The sequence below is a fragment of the Netta rufina genome, assembly GCF_964035555.1.
Source record: "Netta rufina genome assembly, chromosome: 20".
Classification (NCBI taxonomy): domain Eukaryota; kingdom Metazoa; phylum Chordata; class Aves; order Anseriformes; family Anatidae; genus Netta; species Netta rufina.
This window is the reverse complement of record NC_140144.1, coordinates 9,114,331-9,135,895: the sequence shown is the minus strand read 5'-3', so window position 1 is coordinate 9,135,895 and position 21,565 is coordinate 9,114,331. Positions and strand designations below refer to the sequence as shown.

The following is a 21,565-nucleotide window of genomic DNA, read 5'->3' as shown; positions in this document are numbered from 1 at the left end:
CAGCAGGTATCCCAATGGATACAACAGAAAAGTTAATTCATTCAGAATTGTAAGGAAGCAACAGTTGTGCATTATTATTTTTTGCTTGGTTTCACCATGTACAAACATTTGAACCAGGCCTCTCAACATTAGGCAGGTCAACAGACAGAGTAAAAGCAGAAGCTTGCTCATTATAACTGAGATTATGTTCTTTAAGCAAAACAAGGAAATACATATTTGGTTAGCTTAAAAACTTTTTTTTTTTTTTTTTTTAACAAGAAAGGAATTACAGAGAGAATCGATGACAATTATCTGAAACCAAAATAGTCTGTTAAAGCAGAAATGTTTCAGTTAAGCAGGAAACATCCCTAATTCCTTTTTTTAAGTGCTGTCTTCTTTTCCAGTCCCCATGTTACTTTCCATCCATCCCTGACAACCGTTACCCTCTGTGCTTCATACACATGGTTGTCGTGGAGACCAGCTTTTTTCCTTACTTATTTTTTTTTTCCAGCACAGGCCACCCTCTAACACCTGAGCAGTGGCGGGCTCCTCCCTAAACAATCTTAGCAAAATGTCTTTTCTGTAGAGCACTGCATTCAGGCAGTGCTCCTACCTCTGCTGCCCTACTGGTATTTAATTGCCTTCTGCAAGTGATAGGGGGAATAAGGTCACAGCTCCAAGACTTTTCTTGCCAGTCATCTTTTGCAGAGACCAAAGCAACTCCAATGGAAGTCCAGCCAGGGTGACAGGCCGGGTAGGATTCAGTGCTGAGGAGTTATCATTTGAGTTAGTAGGTAGGTGCAGGGAGATAAAAGCCATGATGCAGACAGGTCAGATGAATTATCTGCATTGTTGCTAATGCCACAAATATCAGTGCTAAGCTTCCTCAGCTTGGTCTAGATGAGAAAGTCTGGTGCTGCCGCTGTTAAGCATCACACAAATAGATGCCAATCTGTATAAGCAAATCCTCCCACGGATCTTGTAAAATGGAAGCACTTGTGGAAAGTTGCCCACTAACTTGTTCTTTTATCTATTCCAGAGAAAATGGCAGACACCTGACTGACACCCTCCATGCTGAGGACTGCTGCATCATTGACCTGGGCCACTGAACCATGAGGTATTGTCCAGTCAGGAAGAAAAGTACTTACACTGAAGGTAGAGGGTTCCTTTGTTGGTACAGTCTCTGCAGAGAACTACTGAGTTGTGTTCATGCTCTGCCTGCTAAGCTTTTAAATACTAAAGGAAATGTAGTAGTGAAAACACGAATGAGAGTGTGAATGGGACAACTACAGACCATTAGGAGTCCCTCTACCTCATCTTGACGTGTGGTGAACTTTTCTCCAGCTGCACTTTCATCAGACAGGTAGAACCCTGTTATAGCTTCCTAGGCTGGATTGGTTGCTGGCTCTGTGTGGAACTGAAGTCTCACATTTCATTCCTTTGCTCCAATAAAGCTGGAATGTCTGAGAGCTTTCTCTGTAACAGGGAAGCGTTTCCAGAAATCCAACTTCCTCTTTTCATGTAAGACCTTGATAAAAATCAGCCACTTTGCCCTCCCCTTCTCTGTAGAATATTGATATTCTGCAGCTAAGGCAACTGTCCTGTTCCGTCCTGAGCGTTGTATCTACAGCAGCAATTCATTAACTCCTCTTTGCATCCAAAAAGTGCTTTCAGGTCATAGTACATGCCTTAGGCCTAGGACACGACAACTCCTGTTGTTGCATTTAGGGAGACTGAGGTACAACCTAGCTTCAGACTCTGGTTCACAGGAATTCCTGGATTATACTTCCATGTTCAGAGAACACCTTTCACTCCTTACTGAAAGAACAATATTTCTGCTATAAAGAAACAGGCTGGTTGTGGTTGTTCAGCCTGGAGAAGAGAAGGTTCTCAGAGGACCTTATTGTGGCCCTTCAATACTTAAAGGGGGTTTGAAAGAAAGATGGAGAGGGACTTTTTACCAGGGCCTGTAATGATAGGACAAGGGGTAATGCGTTTAAACCAAAAGAGGGTAAATTTAGATTAGACATAAGGAAGAAATTCTTCACTCAGAGGGTGGTGAGACACTGGAGCGGGTTGCCCAGAGAAGTTGTGGCTGCCCCATCCCTGGAAGTGTTCAATGTCAAGCTGGATGGGGCTTTGGGCAACCTGGTCTAGTGGGAGGTGTCCCTGCCCATGGCAGGGGGGTTGGAACGGGATGATCTGTAAGGTCCCTTCCAACCCAAACCATTCTATGGTATTTTTCACCTCATAAAGCTTGTTGTCTTAAAGAAATTGAAGCTTTTAGCAAAAGCTCATGTTACTCTAACAATTATGCTATTTTTTAAAAATACTGTCTCAGGAATTTACCTGGCTTTTGGTCCATCTCAACATCTTACACGTAGCTAGGTGTAATAGACCAGTTATATTTCCCCCTGCCACTGAGCTTAGTGACAGATCTCATAAAACTAAGCTTTTCTGGCAAGCCGGCCTGACTCCATTAATTTCTATGTTGCTGGGAAATTGAAATATTTTTTTTTCTGGTTCAGGCTCAGGTACAGCTTGCTGAGGATATGTGAGCAGCTAGGACAGAGGGTATCTCTACGTTGTGAAACAAAAGTTTGATGCAGCTTGGATCTTGATAGCTTATGATACCACAGTCTAGCTGCAGCAGGTGTGACTTCAGTAGTAACTCAACTTACAGTGGCATTAGTTTGAAAAAAAACAAACCTTTGGTGTTCTTCAGTCTTGAGACTGATGGAACCAAGCCATAATTTGTCCATTAATCTTGATGTAGTTTTGCCAACATCTCAGAGTAAAAAGCCTGATTTGCTGTGATTACAGTGCGAGGCTGAGGTGTGCTTCAGCTGTCTCCTCAGCATGGCAACTAAATTCTGGGGATTCTGCATTTAGGTTGCTGATCCCTCTTGCCTCTGTGATGTTTCCCCACTTCCTTCAATCCCATCTTGCCAACATAGTCAGAACCTTGAGTGCTTTTTGTCACTTGATTCAAGATTTTAGTGGCAGGAGCTTTCACTACATGGGCGTTAGAGAGGAATAAAGTCTAGTGGGTGGTACTGTCACATGAGACAACTTCAAAAGGAGAGCAGTAAATGGAGGATTAAATGAGCAAAGCCTGACTCCCCTAACGCGTGGAGGCTGGTAAGCAGTATATGCAGCCGCTCTTAGTTTTGCATCTAGGAGAACGATTAGCAAGTGTTACACAGAAAACATCATGAAATAAACTTGTCTGTCTCAAAGCTTATAGGGACACACATTCTTGGGGAACAGGAATCAGAGAGATAAAAATACATTTCAATCAAACAACCTCAAAAAAAAAAAAGTATAATTTGTCAAGTTTTGCAAACCATATGAAAACAATTCAAAAGTGACACAAAAATATATATAAGTTTGAAAAATACTTAAAGAAAAAAGTACAGATCTCACAATATCAAAACAAATGACGTATGGTTAAAAAGAGAAAAGAAGACATTGAGTAACACCATATTGGCAGAAAAAAAGTAAACCTCTCAGGGCAGCTGTGTTCTGTCATTTAAAGTGTCAGTTTGTGTCTCTAGGATCTATCTATAATGTGCTCAGCAACGACAGCATTAACTCTGAGCATTAGAAGAACCTGTCATAGCAGCGAGTCAAATCTGAGAGCAATGTAAGGGAAGAGAGCAGCGACGGTTACTGTGCTGTGTGAGGCCTGAAATGTCCTAAATCACGTGGCCATGGCTTCCTCTAACTGCAGATGTAAAATATTTTCTAAACTCATTTTTAAGGGAAGAACTGTGAATTGTGAAAGAACTGTGACAAGCAGGGGGCTCTTGAGCATGAACTGCATGATGTGGTGTTGAGTGCTTGGCTGTGCAGCAAACTTTGGCCCTCGGCTTCTTAAGCATCTTATAGGTCTAGAGTTTTAAAAATCAAGACCACCTTAGTGGGACTCCCTCTCCCCTACACCATATAAATTGGAGTAATTCTGCTGATGTGAGTGGGACTGCACTGGTGGGAATTGGATAAGAATAGGGCCCTTTGTTTCCCAGATGAAGGGGAAGATGTTGGGGTGGAACAGGAGGTGCTATTTCATGAGATCACACTCCAAAGAATGCATAGAGACTCCCTAGTCTCAAAAGAGGATGTTAGCAGCTCCAGTGACAGCACCTGTGCTGCAGTAAGCTTCCTATAAAGGGAGATTACTTTGTCATTGAGTGTGGCTTGTACCAACGCAGACTGAAGAAGGGTAGGACAGCTTCAGTCCGTTACTGGAACTTGCACTGGTACAAGCTGCTCTTGCCTAGGATCTAAGAGAACTTCTTATGCCAAGGGGAAATCCACTTTCTGGCATTTGTAGCCCTTTCCCATAAAGCAGAACAGAACTAAAAAGCTGAAGTACTGGAATGAAGATGCATAGCCCTTTGTGAACAAACCTTGTTCCTTGTTGCACAGCCTCCCTTAGACGGAAAAGCTCTGTGTTGCCACGGGTGGGTAACTGGTTTTACTGGTCGTCCCTGACTGTGTGAGACTGGGTGGGCTGGCAGATCCTACTGAACTGCCAAAGGGGACAAAACAGAACTCTTGACTTTAATGGGAATGTCTTACTTCCAAATGACCCACGTACACTTAGCAGTGCTTCTATTAAAATGAGTCTTCCATAAAAAACCTTAAGGGAATGAATTGACTTGAAAGATCTTTCTTTCCCATTTTCTCTACTTACAAATATTACTAAAAAGGTCAGTTCTCTTGGTCTAACTCTCTTGTATTGTGTCCCCCAACCTCTATAAGCAAATAAATAATTTGCATTGCCTATAAAACCCACTGAGTGGCCAATACCAATTCAGGACTGGTGATCTTGCAGACATTACAGGACCTCATGCAATACAGCAAAAGGGAATTTTCTAAAAAGTGGGAAATAAAAAAAGTCACACTAGCGATCACACAACTAGGTCTTCAAGCTCATGATCATTTGAGGCTCTCTGTGTGGTCTAAAAAAAAGGTTAAAAGATACATAATGTAGTTGTCTTTGTTTTTTTCTTTTTATACAGAAATCATACACACAGAACTTCAATCTGAAACTTCATAACAAAAAAGTCCACTAATTTAAGGAAAGCATTTTGTTGTGCAAAAAGTCCCTCCCCCCCTCCCCTGTTCACCTTCATCTACTGAGGGTCTCACACACACACATAAAGTTTCCTTCCAACGGGCGAGTTGGTAAGAAAGAGTCCTCCCTATATACAGTGAATTAGAGAGAAGCTGGATACAGTGCTGGCAAGAGGCACTAGGTGATTGCCTCTATCTGGAAGTGTCCATGTTCTCCTCCTTAAAGTTACTGCAGTGCTCTATAACTTTCCTATGGATAAAACAGGACAAGGAGAGAGGGTTTAGTTTAAAGCTTACTGCATTACAGTTGTGGGACAGGAACATAGCTTGGTCTCTATGTAAATATACACTGTTTGCAGCAGGCAGGCTCTTCTGATGTGCATTAAGCAATGTTTGTATCAAAAGGAGCATATTCCACAAAGCAACATAGAGTTTGCTGTTCATTCCCTTGGGATTTCAAGTCATATTAGTATAAATCCTCATCCATGAGACCATTCATTTCTCACCCTCATATCCAAATCATCAGATAACTTTGAATCACACCAGGAAGCGCATGCATACAAATGTTTGTTTTCACTCTGCTGTTATCTGTCCCTGCTTTTCCTGTTCTTCCCATTTACTGTTCTTGGACTGTCACATCACTATACATAATTTGTCTAACCCACGGTATTCTTCTGCAGGGTTCTGTCACCTCCAGCAGTTAGCAACCCTTCAGCTGTGAGGAATGCCTGCCGCTCACCCACCAGGTGCATATTCCCAGCCAATCTCTACCTCTCCTTTATATTCATCCTGCAGGCATGAAATTGTAGAGCTCAGTTTGTCAATGATTAGAAACTGCAGCTCTCTCTTAAAACTTGGAAAGAATGACTCCAAAGGAAAGTCATGTAATAATCTGGGGAAGTTCACAGCGGTGGGGGACTCTCTCCACCTTTTGAGAATCCTCTGATTTTAACTGTGCAGTCACAGTCAGCTCTTTTAGTGACAGGCCTGTATGATTACAAACAGGGACCCCACACCTCCAGTACGGACAGTAGCAATGACTGGGGACTATGAGAATACGAGATGCAATTAGCAATGTGGCTCTCTTATCCAACAAGCCACTCCTATAACCTATTTGCCTGGCATCTATGAACCCTCAATGACGTGTTTATTGCCCACCTATTATCACCTCTCTAGTCTTGTTTCTATCAGTTTTCCTGCTCTTCTCCCATGTTTGCTTCACCCCTTGTAGAGATCAGCACAGGCCTTTCTTTGGTAGCCTCACTTGATGTAAGAGTAAAAACTAACTTGAAGCTAAACTGAATGTTTGATGACAACGCATTGGTTTCCTACCGGGCCATTTCCTTGGTCTCTTGCCGTGCTGAGGCCATTTTAATCATGTCCTTCAGAAGGGGAATCCCACCTTCTTTGATCAGCAGTGGGCAATACTTGTCAGCTGCAGAGAAAAGAATAAAATAGGTCCTTGAACCTTCACAAGAGCAGAATAAAGGGTGGCAGGAGGGGTAGGATGCTGCTGGAGAAGTCACAAAACTTTTTTTTTTTTTTTTTTTCGAGACAACCTGTTAGGGGTACCTTGGCTATAAAAACAGGACACAAAATGACTGAGAAACAAGAGCATGGCCAGAAGGATCAAAACATTGAAGGAATTTCCTATGCTCTAAGTCTCACTGTTTTTTGTTTGGCTGTGCTGCCTGGACATTCCTGCATCATTCAGAGAAGGTTCTCTCTAACTACATAGCTAAATTGGGATGAGTTTTTCTGGTAACAAGTTTAGATTCACAATGTCAGCTTTTACAGTGCAGTGGGTGTGATTTTGAAACAGGAACTTACGGTAGACAGAGACCAAGTTATACAGTGCCCAAGTAGCCCAGTGCTGGCTGACCGGAGAGATCCCTTGTGGAAGAAGCCGAAGGATTGGTTCGAATGACCTGCACAGAAATATTGTAGAACTTGCTAAAAATCCAAGAGCTGCTTCTTCCAGCACCTTTGCTACACAGAGCAATACAAACCCTGTGCTCACAGAAACCACAGCAGTAAATCTATTGGCATGTCAAAGATTCTGGCATCAAAGCCTAAGTCTGTGTCACATGGCAATACTGGCAGGCTTACAGGCCCTGCTGCTTTAGCATAAACATGCTGCCCAGATACATAGCTGCAAAGAAGTCAGCTGATTTCCATCCTCTGTCAGTCATTTCCTCGTGACAGCTGAAACCCAGCAGCACGGGTCATTCTGTAGAGGGTCCAAAACAAAATTATACCCAGTCAAAGCCAGCTGCTCACGTGCAATGGTTGCTCTGTTTCTTCTGACAATCATGTGTCTATACTGTAGCTAAGGAATTGGAATGCCATTCGTTCAGGATTCCTGCCAGGCACTATGGGAATACACAGTACCTGACACCCTCACAGAGGAAGGACTTTGGAGGATTCCACTGGTTGTATTAACCCATTAAGAGGTTTCTGGGAACTGTGTCTATATATCCCCCAGAGGAGAGTGAAAGCTACAGCAATACATGTGTCTTTCAGAATTAAGGTGCCAAGGACAGAAGTCTCAAAGAATGATGTTTAGTCAATCTCAGATAGTCAGATTGTGGGTTTCTGAACTATGCAATTTCACCAGAAATGTGCAGAATGAAGTCTGCTGGGTTCCCTTGCTTCTCTCATAGGATTTGCCAGACAAGGTATTAATTTTCAACAGCCTGTGTAACATGCTACCTTCAGTCAAAGGAAGATGTGAAGCCCTCACTAAAGAATATGTTCTTGAGGATTTCTCCTTCACTTTAAGCAGAACCTCCACGCTCTGCTGTACCTTTTCCCTTCTGTCTGTTGGTGCTTGCTTTCTGTGACAAGCCTGGCTGCCGAGAAAATGAGTCATACTTCTCTATTCCTCACCTGTAATTGATATTTCTTCTGGAGTTGATATCCCAGCTCTGGATGGCTGCCCACATCCTCTTTACAACTTCCTCTCGGTGTGGCTCACATATACCCCAGGCCTCTGGACCATCAAACATGATATGGGAGAGCACGCCACAGGCATTATAGGATACCTCAATGCCATCTGCTTTGCTCTCCAGCAGGTTGCTGCCAAGACAGAAGAGATCATTGGGAGGTTCCAGAACAACCTTCCTTAGCATCTTACAAAAAAACAAAACCAACATGTGTTTTTTTGTGATCAGAAACAGTCATTGGAGAAAACATCTCCAGCCTGAAACAGGAGCAACGCTCTCCAGGGATGCAGCTTTTCAGTGACATTAACACCACAAATAAGCCCCTACAATCCAAGGCATTTACAAAGCTGTCAAATGATTTCCTTTTAGCTTTTTTAGAATGCAAAAACAATCTGAGGCATCAAAGGTTGAAAAGTCTCCAGGTGATTCAGGACCAACACAAGCATTCACTTGGCCCAGCTGCTCATTAGCCTGGCACTCACCTGAACACACTGATGAACTGGGAGGTCATGAGCTGTGGGCGGAGTTCCTTCACCTCTGCCACATTGCCAAGGAGGCCGAGCATATTGCGATGCAGCTCCTGTTTCTCTGGGAACTCCTAATAAAGTCAGAGACAGGATTATACAATAGTAGAAGCACGGTGATATTGAGAACAAGAGACCCTGGGGAAAGGTTGTGCAGTGCTTCTAAAAAGGGTGAGTGTTTTTGGGTAGTTAGCATTGGTTCTTTAGCAATTCTCTGATGGGATCTCTAGCCTTCGAGATCCATGTGAAATGAGAAATCAAGGCCAGCGCCTGTTACTCACTGGTGCTCTACTTAAGGAAAACTGCGTACGAGGCAGGAAAGAGGGGGATGCGCTCAGTTTAAGTTTCTCTGCTTTCCTGGTGGGTGGGTGGGTGGATGAGAGAAAGAATGAAACATGCAAGCTTTTTCTGTTCATGCAACATAGGAAGTACTGCTTATGGATTAGCATAACTAGGAATCGTGCCCAGACACTTGTATCTCCACTGCTAATGTCAGCGTTCATCTAGAGAAACTAGATGTACTTACTTTCAGGCACTCCAAGAACAGTTTCATGCCACTGTAGTTAAGGAACATCTCACAGTTATCAGGGGTCTCATCAGTAATGTTCCAGAGGGCGCTCCAGGAGAACTCCATCACCTGATCGCACTATGGAGCCGAAGAGAAAGGGAAAGAAACAGTTTTGCAAATGTGGGAGCCCAGTGCAAACCAGCCACTTGTTTCATCTCTGCCTTTGCCCCGGATGAATTCAGGGGTAAGAAAATCTTGTTATTCACTTTCAGCTTGTCAGCAAGTGTGCTTGTTTGTTTATTACTTTTGCTTCCCTGCCACATTCCCTCCTGCCCTGCCACCCTCCCTCCAGTGACAAGAAATTCTGCAGCACCAGCTGGGATGTCTCATGCTTGGTAGAGAAGCTGGGCTAGCGCTCCAGACTGATCTCCATGCCAAAGTCAGACTGAAGAAAAAATACTCTATGTATAAACTTCTGTGGGAAACACTCACCGTTTTATCAGCCAGCTTCTTCTGAATCAATTTTAGCATTGTCTGTGGGCAGAAGGGGAAGAATGAGAACAGTTCAAGAATCACAGAGCTAAAACCGACAGCTGTAGGTGCTGCAGGACTGGCTGCAGCCCCTTGCAGGCATATGAAGTTTTGACCCTTTGCGGAGTAGTTACTAGATATTTTTTCCTCTAAATCAGTGGGATTGGGTTATGTTCAGGATTGCAGGTGTGTTTGAAGAGCTGAACCATGTCACAGCCAAGTTTGTTGGGTTTACAGTCAAGTCAGTTGTGACCTGTGTGACAAAGTCTGGGATGTGGTAGAACTGCAAAAAAGCTCTGGCCTCTGCAGTTCTTTGTGGAGGGGTGAGATATGCGTTGATGTGAGTTGGGGAGCTGATGCAAATTTAGGGAGATGCAGAAGGAGCTAATCAAAAGGTTGTACTGGTTCTGGAAACAGTGCAGCAAAGAGGGAACGTATCAGGTCACGCTGCTTCCCTGCTCTCATGGACAGCCTGTCTCTGAGACCATGACTTCCAGGGCTGGCAAGCCAGAAAAAGGTGTCACGTGGAGGGGCAGGTTCCAGGAGAGGTTAATGCTGCTGGAACACCAGTTCCCTCCTGTGATATGGTGAGGCTGGTTCACTGGCTGGGCCTGTTTGGTGGACTGCTGCAAGGAAACTGAGGTAGCCTGGGTTAAAGATAAGCAGATGCCTTGGGACCATACCAACCATGACAAAACCCATCTTGCCCACAGCTTCTTTATGATCGTTGTCCACCTGGCAGACCAGAGCATTACAGAGGTGCACGGCGATGCGCTGGATAGACTCATCCTGCCGGCTCTGATTGAGGATGTTCAGCAGCAGCTCGTTGACTCGGCGGTACTGGAACTCCAGCTCCTCGGGAATGCTGAAGTTACACAGCGTCAGGCAGCAGTTGCGCTGTACCTGGGTCGAAGGGAAGCAAATGCTGCACCAGCTGGCTACAAAAATCTGACTTTATCCCCTCAAGTTCTCTTTCTGCTTTGTACTGAAACCATCTTCTTGTTTGACCACTACCACTGAAATTTCTGTCACCCTCCTACCTAGCGGTCTGCTTGAGCTGCGCTCTATCAGTAGGCTCTTCTCTCTCACGGGTCTCACATTGCCACACAATCGCCCAACACACGTCACTTTTCAAGGCGGTTCCTTGCTGCCTTTAAGCTTTCTGTTCAGGAGTCACCATTCTGTAGCCCAGAGGTGTCGCAGGTATATTGTCAGCTAGCTTCTGATAGCAGGGCATTGGCATGACGTTTCTTTCTGTTAGCTTAACACCCCCACGTCCACACCCCTTTCACCCCATAGGCAGTATTGGACACCTATGCTGTGGGTTGTACACCTTCTGACCTTTAACATCAGCTGAAAAGGTGCCTTGCTACCATCACTTGCTTCCCCTGGTTCTGGAGAACATCACAAGGCTAAGGAGCACCTTGCACGTAATTCCCACTACTGAGTGAAGGCAAAGAGCAGATCTGGGCAAATAGTTCTCTGGTGCCTGCCTCAGCTCACGTACCAGAGGCTTAGAATCCACAAATGCTAACACCAAGCTAAAGACCTAACATAGGAAGGAGAACTGGGGGAGCCAAAGGAGGCCGGGCAGCTCTTACTGTGACTTCCTGGTAGGACTCCATGCCGTTCAGCACCACCTGGATGACCTGGCGCCGCAGCTTTACGCTCTGCTCCATGCGGTACTCGGAGTTTGTCAGGTAAAACAGCGCCGCGCTGCCTGTCACCTGGATGTTTTTGTCATCCTTGTGGCACTTGAGGGCTGTGATCACCAGCTGCAAGGAAGCAACACGAAGCTTCAGTGCCACTGACTTGCTGTTGAGTCTTGGAAGGAGAGTTATGGCTGTGTGGGACAAAGGCTGTTACAAGCCTGCAAGGAACGTGCTTATGAAATGAAGGTATCCAGTTCCACTGCACTACTGGAACTTTCTCCAGAATGGCCTGATATGGCATCCTGGTGTGAAGAAAAGGCTGGGACTGCAAAATTTCCCTTGTAAGGGTGAGGTAAATGCTAGGAAGGGACTTACCTGAAGGGCTCGCAACAGCTGGCTGCAACGCTCAATGCGGGCAATGTCAAAAAGGAGGTTGATGGCCCGCGAAGTGATTTCTGGCCGGTGTTCAGTGTACGCCTCGATAGCATTCAGGACTTGCTCTTCATTCTTGTCTCCACTCACCTAGCATGGAGGAACAAGGGTCAGGGGGAAAAAAGGATGAGGGAGGAAAGCCAGCATCAGAAGGGAACTCTGAGGGTAGGTCTGAAAGGTCAAAGGGGGCAACTTGCATCTGTCCTTCTAGTAGGATTAGGCCCATGATGGGAGCAAAGATGTTTGAGTCGTTTCTTGGCCCAGAATGACAAGAAAAGGCAACTCTGGGGCAGAAGGATGCTATTCACAAGACTCCTATTGTCTTTGTTTTCTGGTAGTCACAGACAATCCTAATCCTTAATTGGGGATGAGTTTTTCAGCCCATTCTCTAAGTGGCTTTTTTATATATTTTTTAAACACCTGTAAAAACTGTGTGGGATATAGGTCTTGTCTTGCCCTCTGGCAGCTCTCCTGCGTTATCAAGTAGCTATAAAAAGGTCAGAGCTAAACTGTCACACGTGAGACCCTAAGAATTCCACTCTACTAGCAGACAGTGATTTGCATGTTCTTTGAACTTCTGCCAAGTACCTACTACCAATATTCTTGCACCCTCATTACCTTATAGGCTGGAATATGTGTCAGGCGGCAGAGAGACGTCTCAAAAAGGCCCAAGAATTGGAGCGGTCGTTTCAGACCCCGGAAGGGTGCGATGCTGCTCTTTGCTGGCTCAATGCTGAGGAAAGAAAGAGATCACTCGTGTTGGTACCCTGCTTCTCCGGGTGTCTCCTGCCATAAAAACAGCTACCTCCTCTCTGCTCATTTTGACTGTACTGCTCTGTAACTAGAGTGATATCATCTGCATTTCAGCTGTACACCAGCCAGCTTCTCCTAAAGCTAACAATAGGCACACATCCCAGATGATCCTGAGTGAAGGGCTAAATGTGTCGAACAAAAACAGCAGTAAGAATTCATGCAGGCAGAATGCAGCTTTCCTAGATAGAATTTGTCCTGGAAATTCACTAGTTGGGGTGAACACTTCTTAGGAAAGAGATGTGCATTTCACTGATCCAAACTATTTGCAAACTTGTCTGTGTGTCATCTGCTTCCGTCATGTGTGTCTGTGCTTCTGTGATGATCACAGAAGCAGACCGGTATGTTTATGCAAGAACACTTGTTTTGCTGCCATGTTCCTTATTGACCAAGAGCCAGTATTATAATTTATTTTTTTTACCAGCTTTGGAAAAGAGTCAGTACTGTCTCACTTGTTTGCTTTTGCGCTTGAGTGCTTACAGAACAGGAGGGCAGAGCTCTTAGCTGACCTGGAAAACCACATCTCTAAGTATGTCCTACTGAGGTGGACCAGCATTTTCAAAGGTTAGTTTGCCCAGCATCCAGGTCACATCTGAAAATCTGCCTTTAAATTCTAAATTCTGAAAACACTCTGCCCTCCTGTGAACACTGATGTGTTGACTTAGTGTAGAAGTGTTTTGTCTCAGAAAAGCCTCATTTCAGTGAAGGTAAAAATGTTTTATATGGAAAATGCGTAAAGGGCCCTAGAGTCCTTTTAGATCTATTAAACCATTGCAAGTGATCCCTAGAAGAATGCGTGTAGAAAAGAACTTCTTCAGTTATGTATGGAAGCCAGGTAGAATGAATTTATTACTTTTGCAGTCCTTATTTGTGTCACATACAGAAAACACAGCTGATTCCCATACTAGTCATTAGCATCAGGAGGAACTAGGAACAGTTGTATCTTGCTTTTTAGTATTAATTAGATCTACTGAATTTGGAAGGCCAGAAGAGGGAAGCATCCTTAATTCATCTTTGACCAAACCAGCCATCCAAGCTGACCTCAGTAATTGCCGTTTCCTTACCTTGTCTGGCCCATCTTCTCTTCCATGCTTGGGATAGTGCAGTTCTCCAACATGGTGTGCCCTGAGATATCGAGCGAAGTGAGGTTTAGCAAGTTTTCCACAAACAGGTTTAGAACCCGCCGGGTCAGCTTGAATTTGTAGTAACTGGACAGATGATCACGGGAGATATCCAAGTGCCTGCAAATGACAGAGAGCAGCTCAGTGTCTGGAAAGCATCAGCTGGTTGCTAAAATGGGACTCTACTGGGGAAAGTGATGAGCCAAGTGTGATTGTTGTTATTATTCCCTTCCTAAGATACAGGAATGTGGTTCTGTAGGATCTGGCAGCAGGATCTGGCCTTGTGTCTAACCGAAGCACACAGGTATCTGGTAGAGGTCTACTTAAAATGGAGCACAATGACTCACTCGGCCACACCATCACAAAGGAAATTGCTCTAGGCTCAGGAACTGCCTTTCCCAAGCTCCATCAAAGCCTGGTGATTAAGATGCACTAGAGGATCTTTGCATTCCCAGAAACATTTGTTGCCTCATCCCACAAATTAATTTACACAAGTTTTTGTCTGCTTCCCCAATCTTTTTTTTTTTTTTTTTTCCACTCCAGGCTATTACTCTCATTTCATGTACCATGCAGTATTTAAATGCTTAAACCCAGGGGAAACCCCTGCTGCGAAGGGAGTTGTGGGGCGAACTAACTGGCTACCATGTGCAAGTAGGGTCCCTTATAGGGCAGGGCATGCTCCTGCCTGCTGAGTGAAGACCCCTTGGGAGAGACTAAACTGCTTAAGGCAGGAGCCAACTTCCTACTTTCAGAAGTGTTTTCTCCATGTTGTGAACCAAGTTTCATCGCAAATCACCAGCAGGCAAACGAAGTCATTAGGATTTAGCCAGTGATACCCAGGAGGTTCTCCTAGGACACATGTTAACGCGGTACCCCCTAGTGCCTGCAGTCTGTGCAGACAATACTGAAGGCATTGCTAAGTATGCTTCATGTGAATGCTAGGGCCCTTCTTTTTGGCTCGGGTCTTGTTCCTGATACCACTGTGCAGTTTGAATAGCAATTGTCTCGACTCTGTTTCAGGAAGTCATTTCACTGTCAACACTGTTAGGTCTGGAGTGCCTATTTATTTACGCTGCTTTTTTCCTTGGTTGCACCATCCATCCACAGCGCGCTTACACAAAGCACAGCGAGCAGATGGTCTGAGCTGAGAGCTTTCTGAGTTTTATCTCAGAGCCAGTTTTGAACTTTGGATGTTCCCGTTTAACAAGTGGTATGAAGGATTGACTTTCACAGTGTGGTTGTCACTGAACTGGTATCTGTGTACATCCATAGCCATTTTTCCCCACATCTTGGGTGTTCTGCTGTTCTTTTTCTGTTTGGTTAGAGTGGATATGTTTCTTTGTGTGTATATTTATTTAATTTTCCCCCATGTCAGATGTGCACAGTGAGTCAGTGAGAGAGTCTGTTCATGGGAGGGTTTATAACCTGAAGCCAGCAGCAGATGGCTCTCCCTCAGCAGGCAGGTAGCCCACCCCCAAGAGACTTGCGTGGCTCCTATCGGTGGGGAAAAGCTAAAGAAGGAAAAAGAGATCTGCTGACCTGAGCTTGTGGAGCTGTGCAATCACTTGGATGTGCTCCTCTGAAAGGTCCATGTTGTAAAGCACTAAGGAAACCAGACTGTCCTTCCACTGGGTCAGAAATCCCACATCGTTCAGCTGGATCCCGGAGAGATCAAGAGCTGCAAGGGAGGCCAGAGGCCGAAGCAACGTCTCCACATTTACCCCTTCAATCAAGCGACCCAGGTTCAGGAAGCGCAAGCGGCTAAAGCCTTCGAAAGTAAAGTCCTTGACCAAAACCTGGCGAGTGGGGTTCACCAAACAGTCATCTTCACAGCCTCCAGGGTTTTCCTCCTCGTAGAAGATATTACAGCATCCAAAGAGGCTAAGGGAGATAAGCGTGTGGCTGAAGCTCACCAAGGTTTGCAGACTCTTGGCTGTCAGCTTCTCACAGTTAGTCAGGTAGAGCTCAACAAGATCCTGGAAGATGGAAAATCAAACAGTTAGAAACCTCTCACAGGCAGAGAGCCCACCCTGCTCCCTACAACACCTCACACCAGGACAGCCTGAGACCACGTGTCACCAGACCCGACCAGTGTCCCCAGCCCATTCCCTACAGCAGCCTTTAGGGTGCTGAGGATGGAGATGCTGAGGTTCTCCCCCAAAAAACTTGGATACAATCCTGGGAATCTCTGGATGCCTGGGATTCTAGCCGTTCCCCATGCAGCAGTGCTGTCACGGCAATGCCACCTGCTTCCTGATGGCCTCCAGGTCCTGGTCCTGCACGATCTGTTCCCGCAAGTGGATCCGAGCTAGCCTGGTGCTCCGGGGATCAGAGAACAGGGTGAAGAAGCTTTCATGGGGTTCGAAGATGCTGTCCGTCTTGACCAGCTCCACATACCTGCATTAGGGCAATGGCGTTAGCACAGCACAACGCAAAGGCTCAGGTACAGCCCTAGCACCTTCACTGGTCATGGCAAAACGTTACCAAGTGCCTGAGCACACAGACTCCCTCCTGATCATCCAGAATAATGCTGGGATAATGGGAGCTAGGCTATTATCTCTTTTTGTACAAAGCTAATACTCCTTAGGAAAATCTAAGGCAAAGATTTGTGCAAGGTCATGTGTATTTCTGAGCAAACCAGCTTCTGGCAAGCACAGACTCCGGGATTTTTCTTTCCTCCCTGTTTAAAGCTATTAACTTGATTTTTTCATTTTCAGAAAATTATCTAGCCAGTTTTCTGCCAGACTTTGTGGGCAGGAGTTCAGCCAAGAGAAACTGTGATAGCCAAGCTAGAAATCCCTGGAAACAGGTTGCTTTGTGAAGCTATGGCAGCAGCTGCCCTAAAATGCAACATCTGTTAGCACTTTGCACTCTTATTTTTCTGGTTTGGGAGAGAACTGTAATGCTGCCGTGGTGGGAAGTAGGAAAGCTCCTTTGTTGCTTACTGATGTTCTTGGAAGAAGCAGCGACTGCTCATTGCAATCTGGGGTTATCTATATGGAAATGGTGACTGGCAGGACTATGGTGACCCCTGGGGATAGTTCCTTCTGAATTTAATGCACATCCTTATTTCCAATTTGAGGCTAAACCAGCAAAAACAGCCCTACGAATTCCTCCCTGTTTTTTTCCTTGTATGCTTTCCATCACTTTTTTTTTTTTTTTTTAGAAAAACCATGGTCCTCCTTCCCCAAGCCTCCCAGCTCCTTTCCAAACCAGACAACCGCTTCCCCACAGCCCTGAGACGTACTCGTTGACAAGTTTGTCGCAAATCTCGCTTGGCAAGAAGATGTCAGGGTGGAGTCGGAGCGTTTCGTTGTCCAGCAGGTAGCAGAGAGTCCCCTCCAAGTTGCGAAGGCAGAAATCTGTGCACAAGGTCATTAGCGACTCCGGGCTATCGGATGCCATCTTGAGGGAAGCAGCGGGCAGGGGAAGGACAGAAGGAAGCTTTTGGTTCAGAAGATCCTTTCCTCAAACGAAATCCCAGGATGGATTTACAGAGACATCAGGGCAGCTATAAGCAGAGGAGGAGGAAAAAAAAAAAAAAAAAAAAGCATTGAGAAAGGCAGACTGGAAAGCATCCTGCAAAGCTGCTGTACCAGCGAGGATGTTGATGGGTTTATTTACAGCCCATCACTTGCTGACCTCAAAAGAACCTGCAGCGTTTTGGCCTCTCTGGGACTTAATTCCTTGGCAACCCCACCCCCAGGGGACACCGAGGGAATGAGTTAATACGAAACATGTTTGGAAATGACGCTACACAGCAAGAAAATGCTTCCTCATGGCAGGAGTTATCTGGCTGACGAAGGGCCTCTGAAAGGGAAGTGGCAGAAACCACGGTGCTTGGTTTCCTTCAGAGTGGCTCGGATAAACCACCAGAAAATTTACTGTTGCGAAGATCCTTTGTGCAGCCCCAGTGGGACCTGGCAGCCCCATATCTCGTGCCTGTAATTGTTGGCCATCGTTCCAAGTGAAGTTCAAGCTGGGTGCTTCTCTGCAGCTCCAAGCCAGAAGCTTCGTGCAAGTCCCTGAGCTAGACCATGAAGTGGATCAGAAGCCAGAGGGAAGCACATGAACTGCTTTGGCTTCCCTTGCTGAGTGCAGCGAAAAGGTTTACGCACGTGAAGGACATCGACGAGTGCAGCTGGAACTTGCTCACCTAAAACGTTCCAAATTCTGTTAGGAAAAAAAAGTACAGGCAACTGACTGGGAAAAAGGCGAGGGACTTTTTCCTCTTCTTGGTTTTTAGCACCAGATGAAGAAGGATGGCGAGGCAGGCAGTCAGGGGAGGCTATTCCTGTCCATTTTCTTGTTTCAAAAATCTCCTGGCTCTGCTTTTCAGGCTTGCTCGCTGGCACCGAAGGAGCCCTAGCTGAGTGCACTGACGGTGTTTCGGAGAAATGACTGAAGAACAGCAACTCCTGTTTCACTTTCAAAAGGCTCAAATCACGTTAGAAACAACCCTAATGTGAACCCTTCAATACGTTTCCATGAGCATACAAGAACTGTGTTGAAATGTTTAGTTCTGAGGAAAAACACATTGTTGTTTTTTTTTTTTTTCAATAGGTGTGTCCCTACTGCAGCGAGGACACGAATGCTATGGAGTTATTCTCCTCTGCACAACAGCTGAGCAGCCTTTGCTGGGGAAGCTGTTGCAAAATGCGAACTATATGCCACTTCTGATCTTTATCCTGCAGCTGCAAGGATTGGGGCGCTTGTCTGTCTCTAGCTCTCTGCTTCTGAGTGTTCCTCTAAAGCCTCTGGTGCTCTCTTCCCTTCGTTCCTGTAGTAGCAGCACACGATGCAAGAATTTCAGGCAAATTCAAATTCAGGCACCAAATGGTCCCTGTGGGAGACAGCAGCTCAGCCCTGACTGAGGCTCCTGGCCTCCTGATCCCCCCCCTACGCTGCAGAATGGATTTCTGTGCAAGGGCAACAAGGGCAACACAAGTTGCAAATCAAAGCTCTTTTCTTCCCTCTGTGTCTCAGTAATTATTTTTTTTGAGTGTGTTTCAGTGCCAAGGACAAGAAGTTGGCCAAGGAATTAACCCAAGGCACGAAGGAGCCTCAAAAAGCGAGCGAGATCAGCAGAGCTGCTCCTTGCTCGGCGATGGAGGAACTGCAGTGCTGGACTACACCTGAGGAACACCTACCCTAAGCCTCGTCTCCCTGGGCCAAATCTTGTTCTAGGGTAAGTGGACAATCCTGGGACTGAACCCTGGTTGCCTTTTGGCTTTACTCGAACTGTTTCAATAATTCTTTCTTCCTCTAAATGTTTTTGGGAACTATACGTGCAGGCAGCTGTAATGATTTTGTTTCAGTCCCAAATTCCTGGCCCACTGTGTTCTGACCTAGAACTTTCAATAGCTTTTCCAGTGGGGATCTCAAGCAGGTTCTCTGCTGGTTTTCACTCAAGAGGGAAAAGGTCTCCGAGCACAAGCAGGTGATGCAGAGAAAAAAATGAATCAAACCCAGCAATCACCAAAAATGTACTTGATGTGCTGATCAGAGACAGTTTAAAGGGTGCAGTCTCTCTCTGGGTCACTGAGCCCTGAGCTAGCGTCGTGATAACATAAAATTGATGACTTAGGGGTGCCACGGTAACTTGGAGACCTTTGAGATGCGTGTCACAAGGAACAAAAATGAGTAAGATGGGTTTTCATCCTGAAAAAAAGAAGGAAATCCCTGATCAACAGCTGTCCCTCTTGTAGTTTTGTCAGGAGGGTGAAATGTGCCGCTGAGGGTGGAGAATTGCCTCGCGAGTGCTCAGGTCCCAACCGAGGGAATGCAGGTGGGAGGAAGCTGTCCTGTGCCCTGCGTGGTGTCTGCTTTGGAGACAGATCTGCTTCAGCTCCAGAATGAGTCCCTCTCACACGTTTTGCCTGAAGCTTGCTGGAGAGAATCTTTCCAGAAAGGCAAGATGAACAGGAAGATCTGAGCCAGCAGGGAAACGTGTTCTGCTGTCCCTACCAGTTCACCCGTGCCACCAGACGGGAGGTCCCTGCAGCCAGTGTTCTTCCCTGGCTTCCTACCGCTGGCCAGAGAACTTGGAAACAAACCCCCATTGACAACCTTTTGTCACGTGGAGCTGGAAATGGTCAGTGCTTGGGGCTTGTCCAAGCAGCTTAGAACTCTAAAGGGAACGGGCTGCCTTCCTGTTGCTCTGACAATCCTCTGTGCCCCTCTGCCGTGGCCAGCACGATGCATCCGGCTGATCCTAGCCCTAGAGAAATCCCACGTTAACTTCTGAGCTTCCCAAAATCTACCAACAAAATCCCGTGCAGGAAGCTAGCGCAGAGGAAAGCGCCCCAGTAAAATAACCCCAAAGAGAAGCATTCATCCTCGTGATTTACTGGGTGTATTCGAGTAGCACCCGAGCTGCTGCTGCACCTGTGGCCCTGTGGTATGGGACACGAGACAAACTAGTCCTGGCCTCCTCAAACTGGACTTGAGAGGTGAGGGAGGCAGGGGGAGAGGGAAGTAAGGAAGTCGATAGCTGCACCGATCAGTATTGGCTCTAGATATAAGCTCGGTGTGCTTTGGTGATAAAAATAAGTGAACTAGATATGCTGACAAATCATTAGTGTTTGCCTAATCATTATCCTCGGGCAGCTTTCCACAGGCAATAGATCTGCAAGTCGCCTGCCTTGCAGACTGTCACCAGTGCAGCCCAGTGACGGGTAATGAGCTGTCCTGTGCGTGTGTGTTCTTGGAGGGTCAAAAACACGTGCAGGATGCTGACAATTCAAGTGCAGAAATCGAAAGGAGTCAGAAGTACAGCTGCCAATCTTCTTTACCATTTATTTCTTGGGCAGCTTTCGCTTCTGTGTCAATGCACGAAGGAACCAAGGCCCTGGGAGACGCTGCAGTGGGCATTCAAAGCCTGCACACCCGGCTGACCCCAGAAGCAGCCTCCTCCACGGAGTAACAGCACCCTCCCTCCAGCTGTGGGTCCCAAAAGAAACTGCAGCACCACGCCACGCAGCTTCGCTCATCCCCAGCACCAGCCTTCCACAGCCAGCCAGCCTCTCTGGCAAGTATTGCTTATTTGCAGCCTACATTGGTATTTTTACATCATTTCTGGCTCTGCAGGCACGTGAGCCTTGGCGGCGACCTCGGGCTGCCCGTGCCAACGTTCCCTACCTTGGACTTGAGACCCGGCTTCTCCCCCGGTATCTCCCTCCGGGGCCGCTGCCCGAAGCCAAGCCTGACTCACGGTGGCTCCGTGCCAAGGCCGGAGCCTTCACGGTGCTGGCACACGACCGAGGGGCGAAACCGATTTGGGGAGCACCGGGACCGTGCCCAAGGAGAGAGAGAGAGGGCACAGAGCGTGTGTGGAGGGGAACGGCTCCAAAAATCCCCGTGCCGTGCTTGCGGGCTGTGGCCCGGGGCGCGTTTTGAGGGAAAACTGCACTGTCACTCCAGCTGCCAGCTGGGGGGGGGCAATTATTCATTTGTCCCCCCATCGTTATTCATTTCTCCTCCCGTAATTCTTCATTTCTCCCCCCGCAGCTGGCCGGGGAAGCTCCAGCCCTGCCCGCCAGCCCCCAGCACGGCCCCGTCCCGGTGCCCACAACCTCCCAGCGTGTCGGTGGGGCCGGGATCCCGGCAGGGGGGGGTCCCCGTGCCTACCGGGCCGGGCTCTCGCTGCTCCCCGGGCTGGGCCCAGGCGCCCCCTGCCCCTGCCCCTTCTCCCCTCCCCCCCCCCGCGCTGACAGCCCCGGGCCCTGCCCCCAACCCCCTTCCCCCCCCACACCGGGGCTCCCTTCCCGGTGCCAACCCCGGTTCCTCGGAGGCTGTGGGGCCGGGAACGGGACTCACCTGGCTCCAGAGCCCCCCCCGCGGAGGGCCGGGGCCGGCGGGCAGGGCTCGGGCTCGGCCTCCTCCTGCTCGGGGCCCCCCCCGTCCCTCCCCCCGCCGCCGCCGCCGCGGCCTCCGCTGTCAACAAACCCCGCCGTCACTTCCGCCAGCCGGGGGCCGCCGC

The 21,565-nt window shown here is 47.1% G+C and overlaps 1 protein-coding gene across 1 annotated transcript; it reads right to left on the bottom strand.

Moving 5' to 3' along the window:
* Positions 1 to 5,119: 5,119 nt before the first annotated feature.
* On the bottom strand, positions 5,120 to 21,531 carry ZER1 (zyg-11 related cell cycle regulator). The gene is made up of 16 exons (XM_084299003.1): positions 21,403 to 21,531; positions 16,832 to 17,095; positions 15,831 to 15,981; positions 15,124 to 15,560; positions 13,528 to 13,704; positions 12,272 to 12,386; positions 11,597 to 11,743; positions 11,171 to 11,344; positions 10,257 to 10,472; positions 9,531 to 9,572; positions 9,057 to 9,176; positions 8,489 to 8,604; positions 7,951 to 8,139; positions 6,892 to 6,989; positions 6,394 to 6,496; positions 5,120 to 5,311 (listed from the first exon to the last, which is right to left on the bottom strand). Exons 2-16 carry the CDS (start codon positions 16,987 to 16,989, stop codon positions 5,254 to 5,256), a joined length of 2,301 nt encoding a protein of 766 aa, XP_084155129.1. The 5' UTR covers positions 16,990 to 17,095; positions 21,403 to 21,531; the 3' UTR covers positions 5,120 to 5,253.
* Between the last annotated feature and the right edge of the window lie 34 nt (positions 21,532 to 21,565).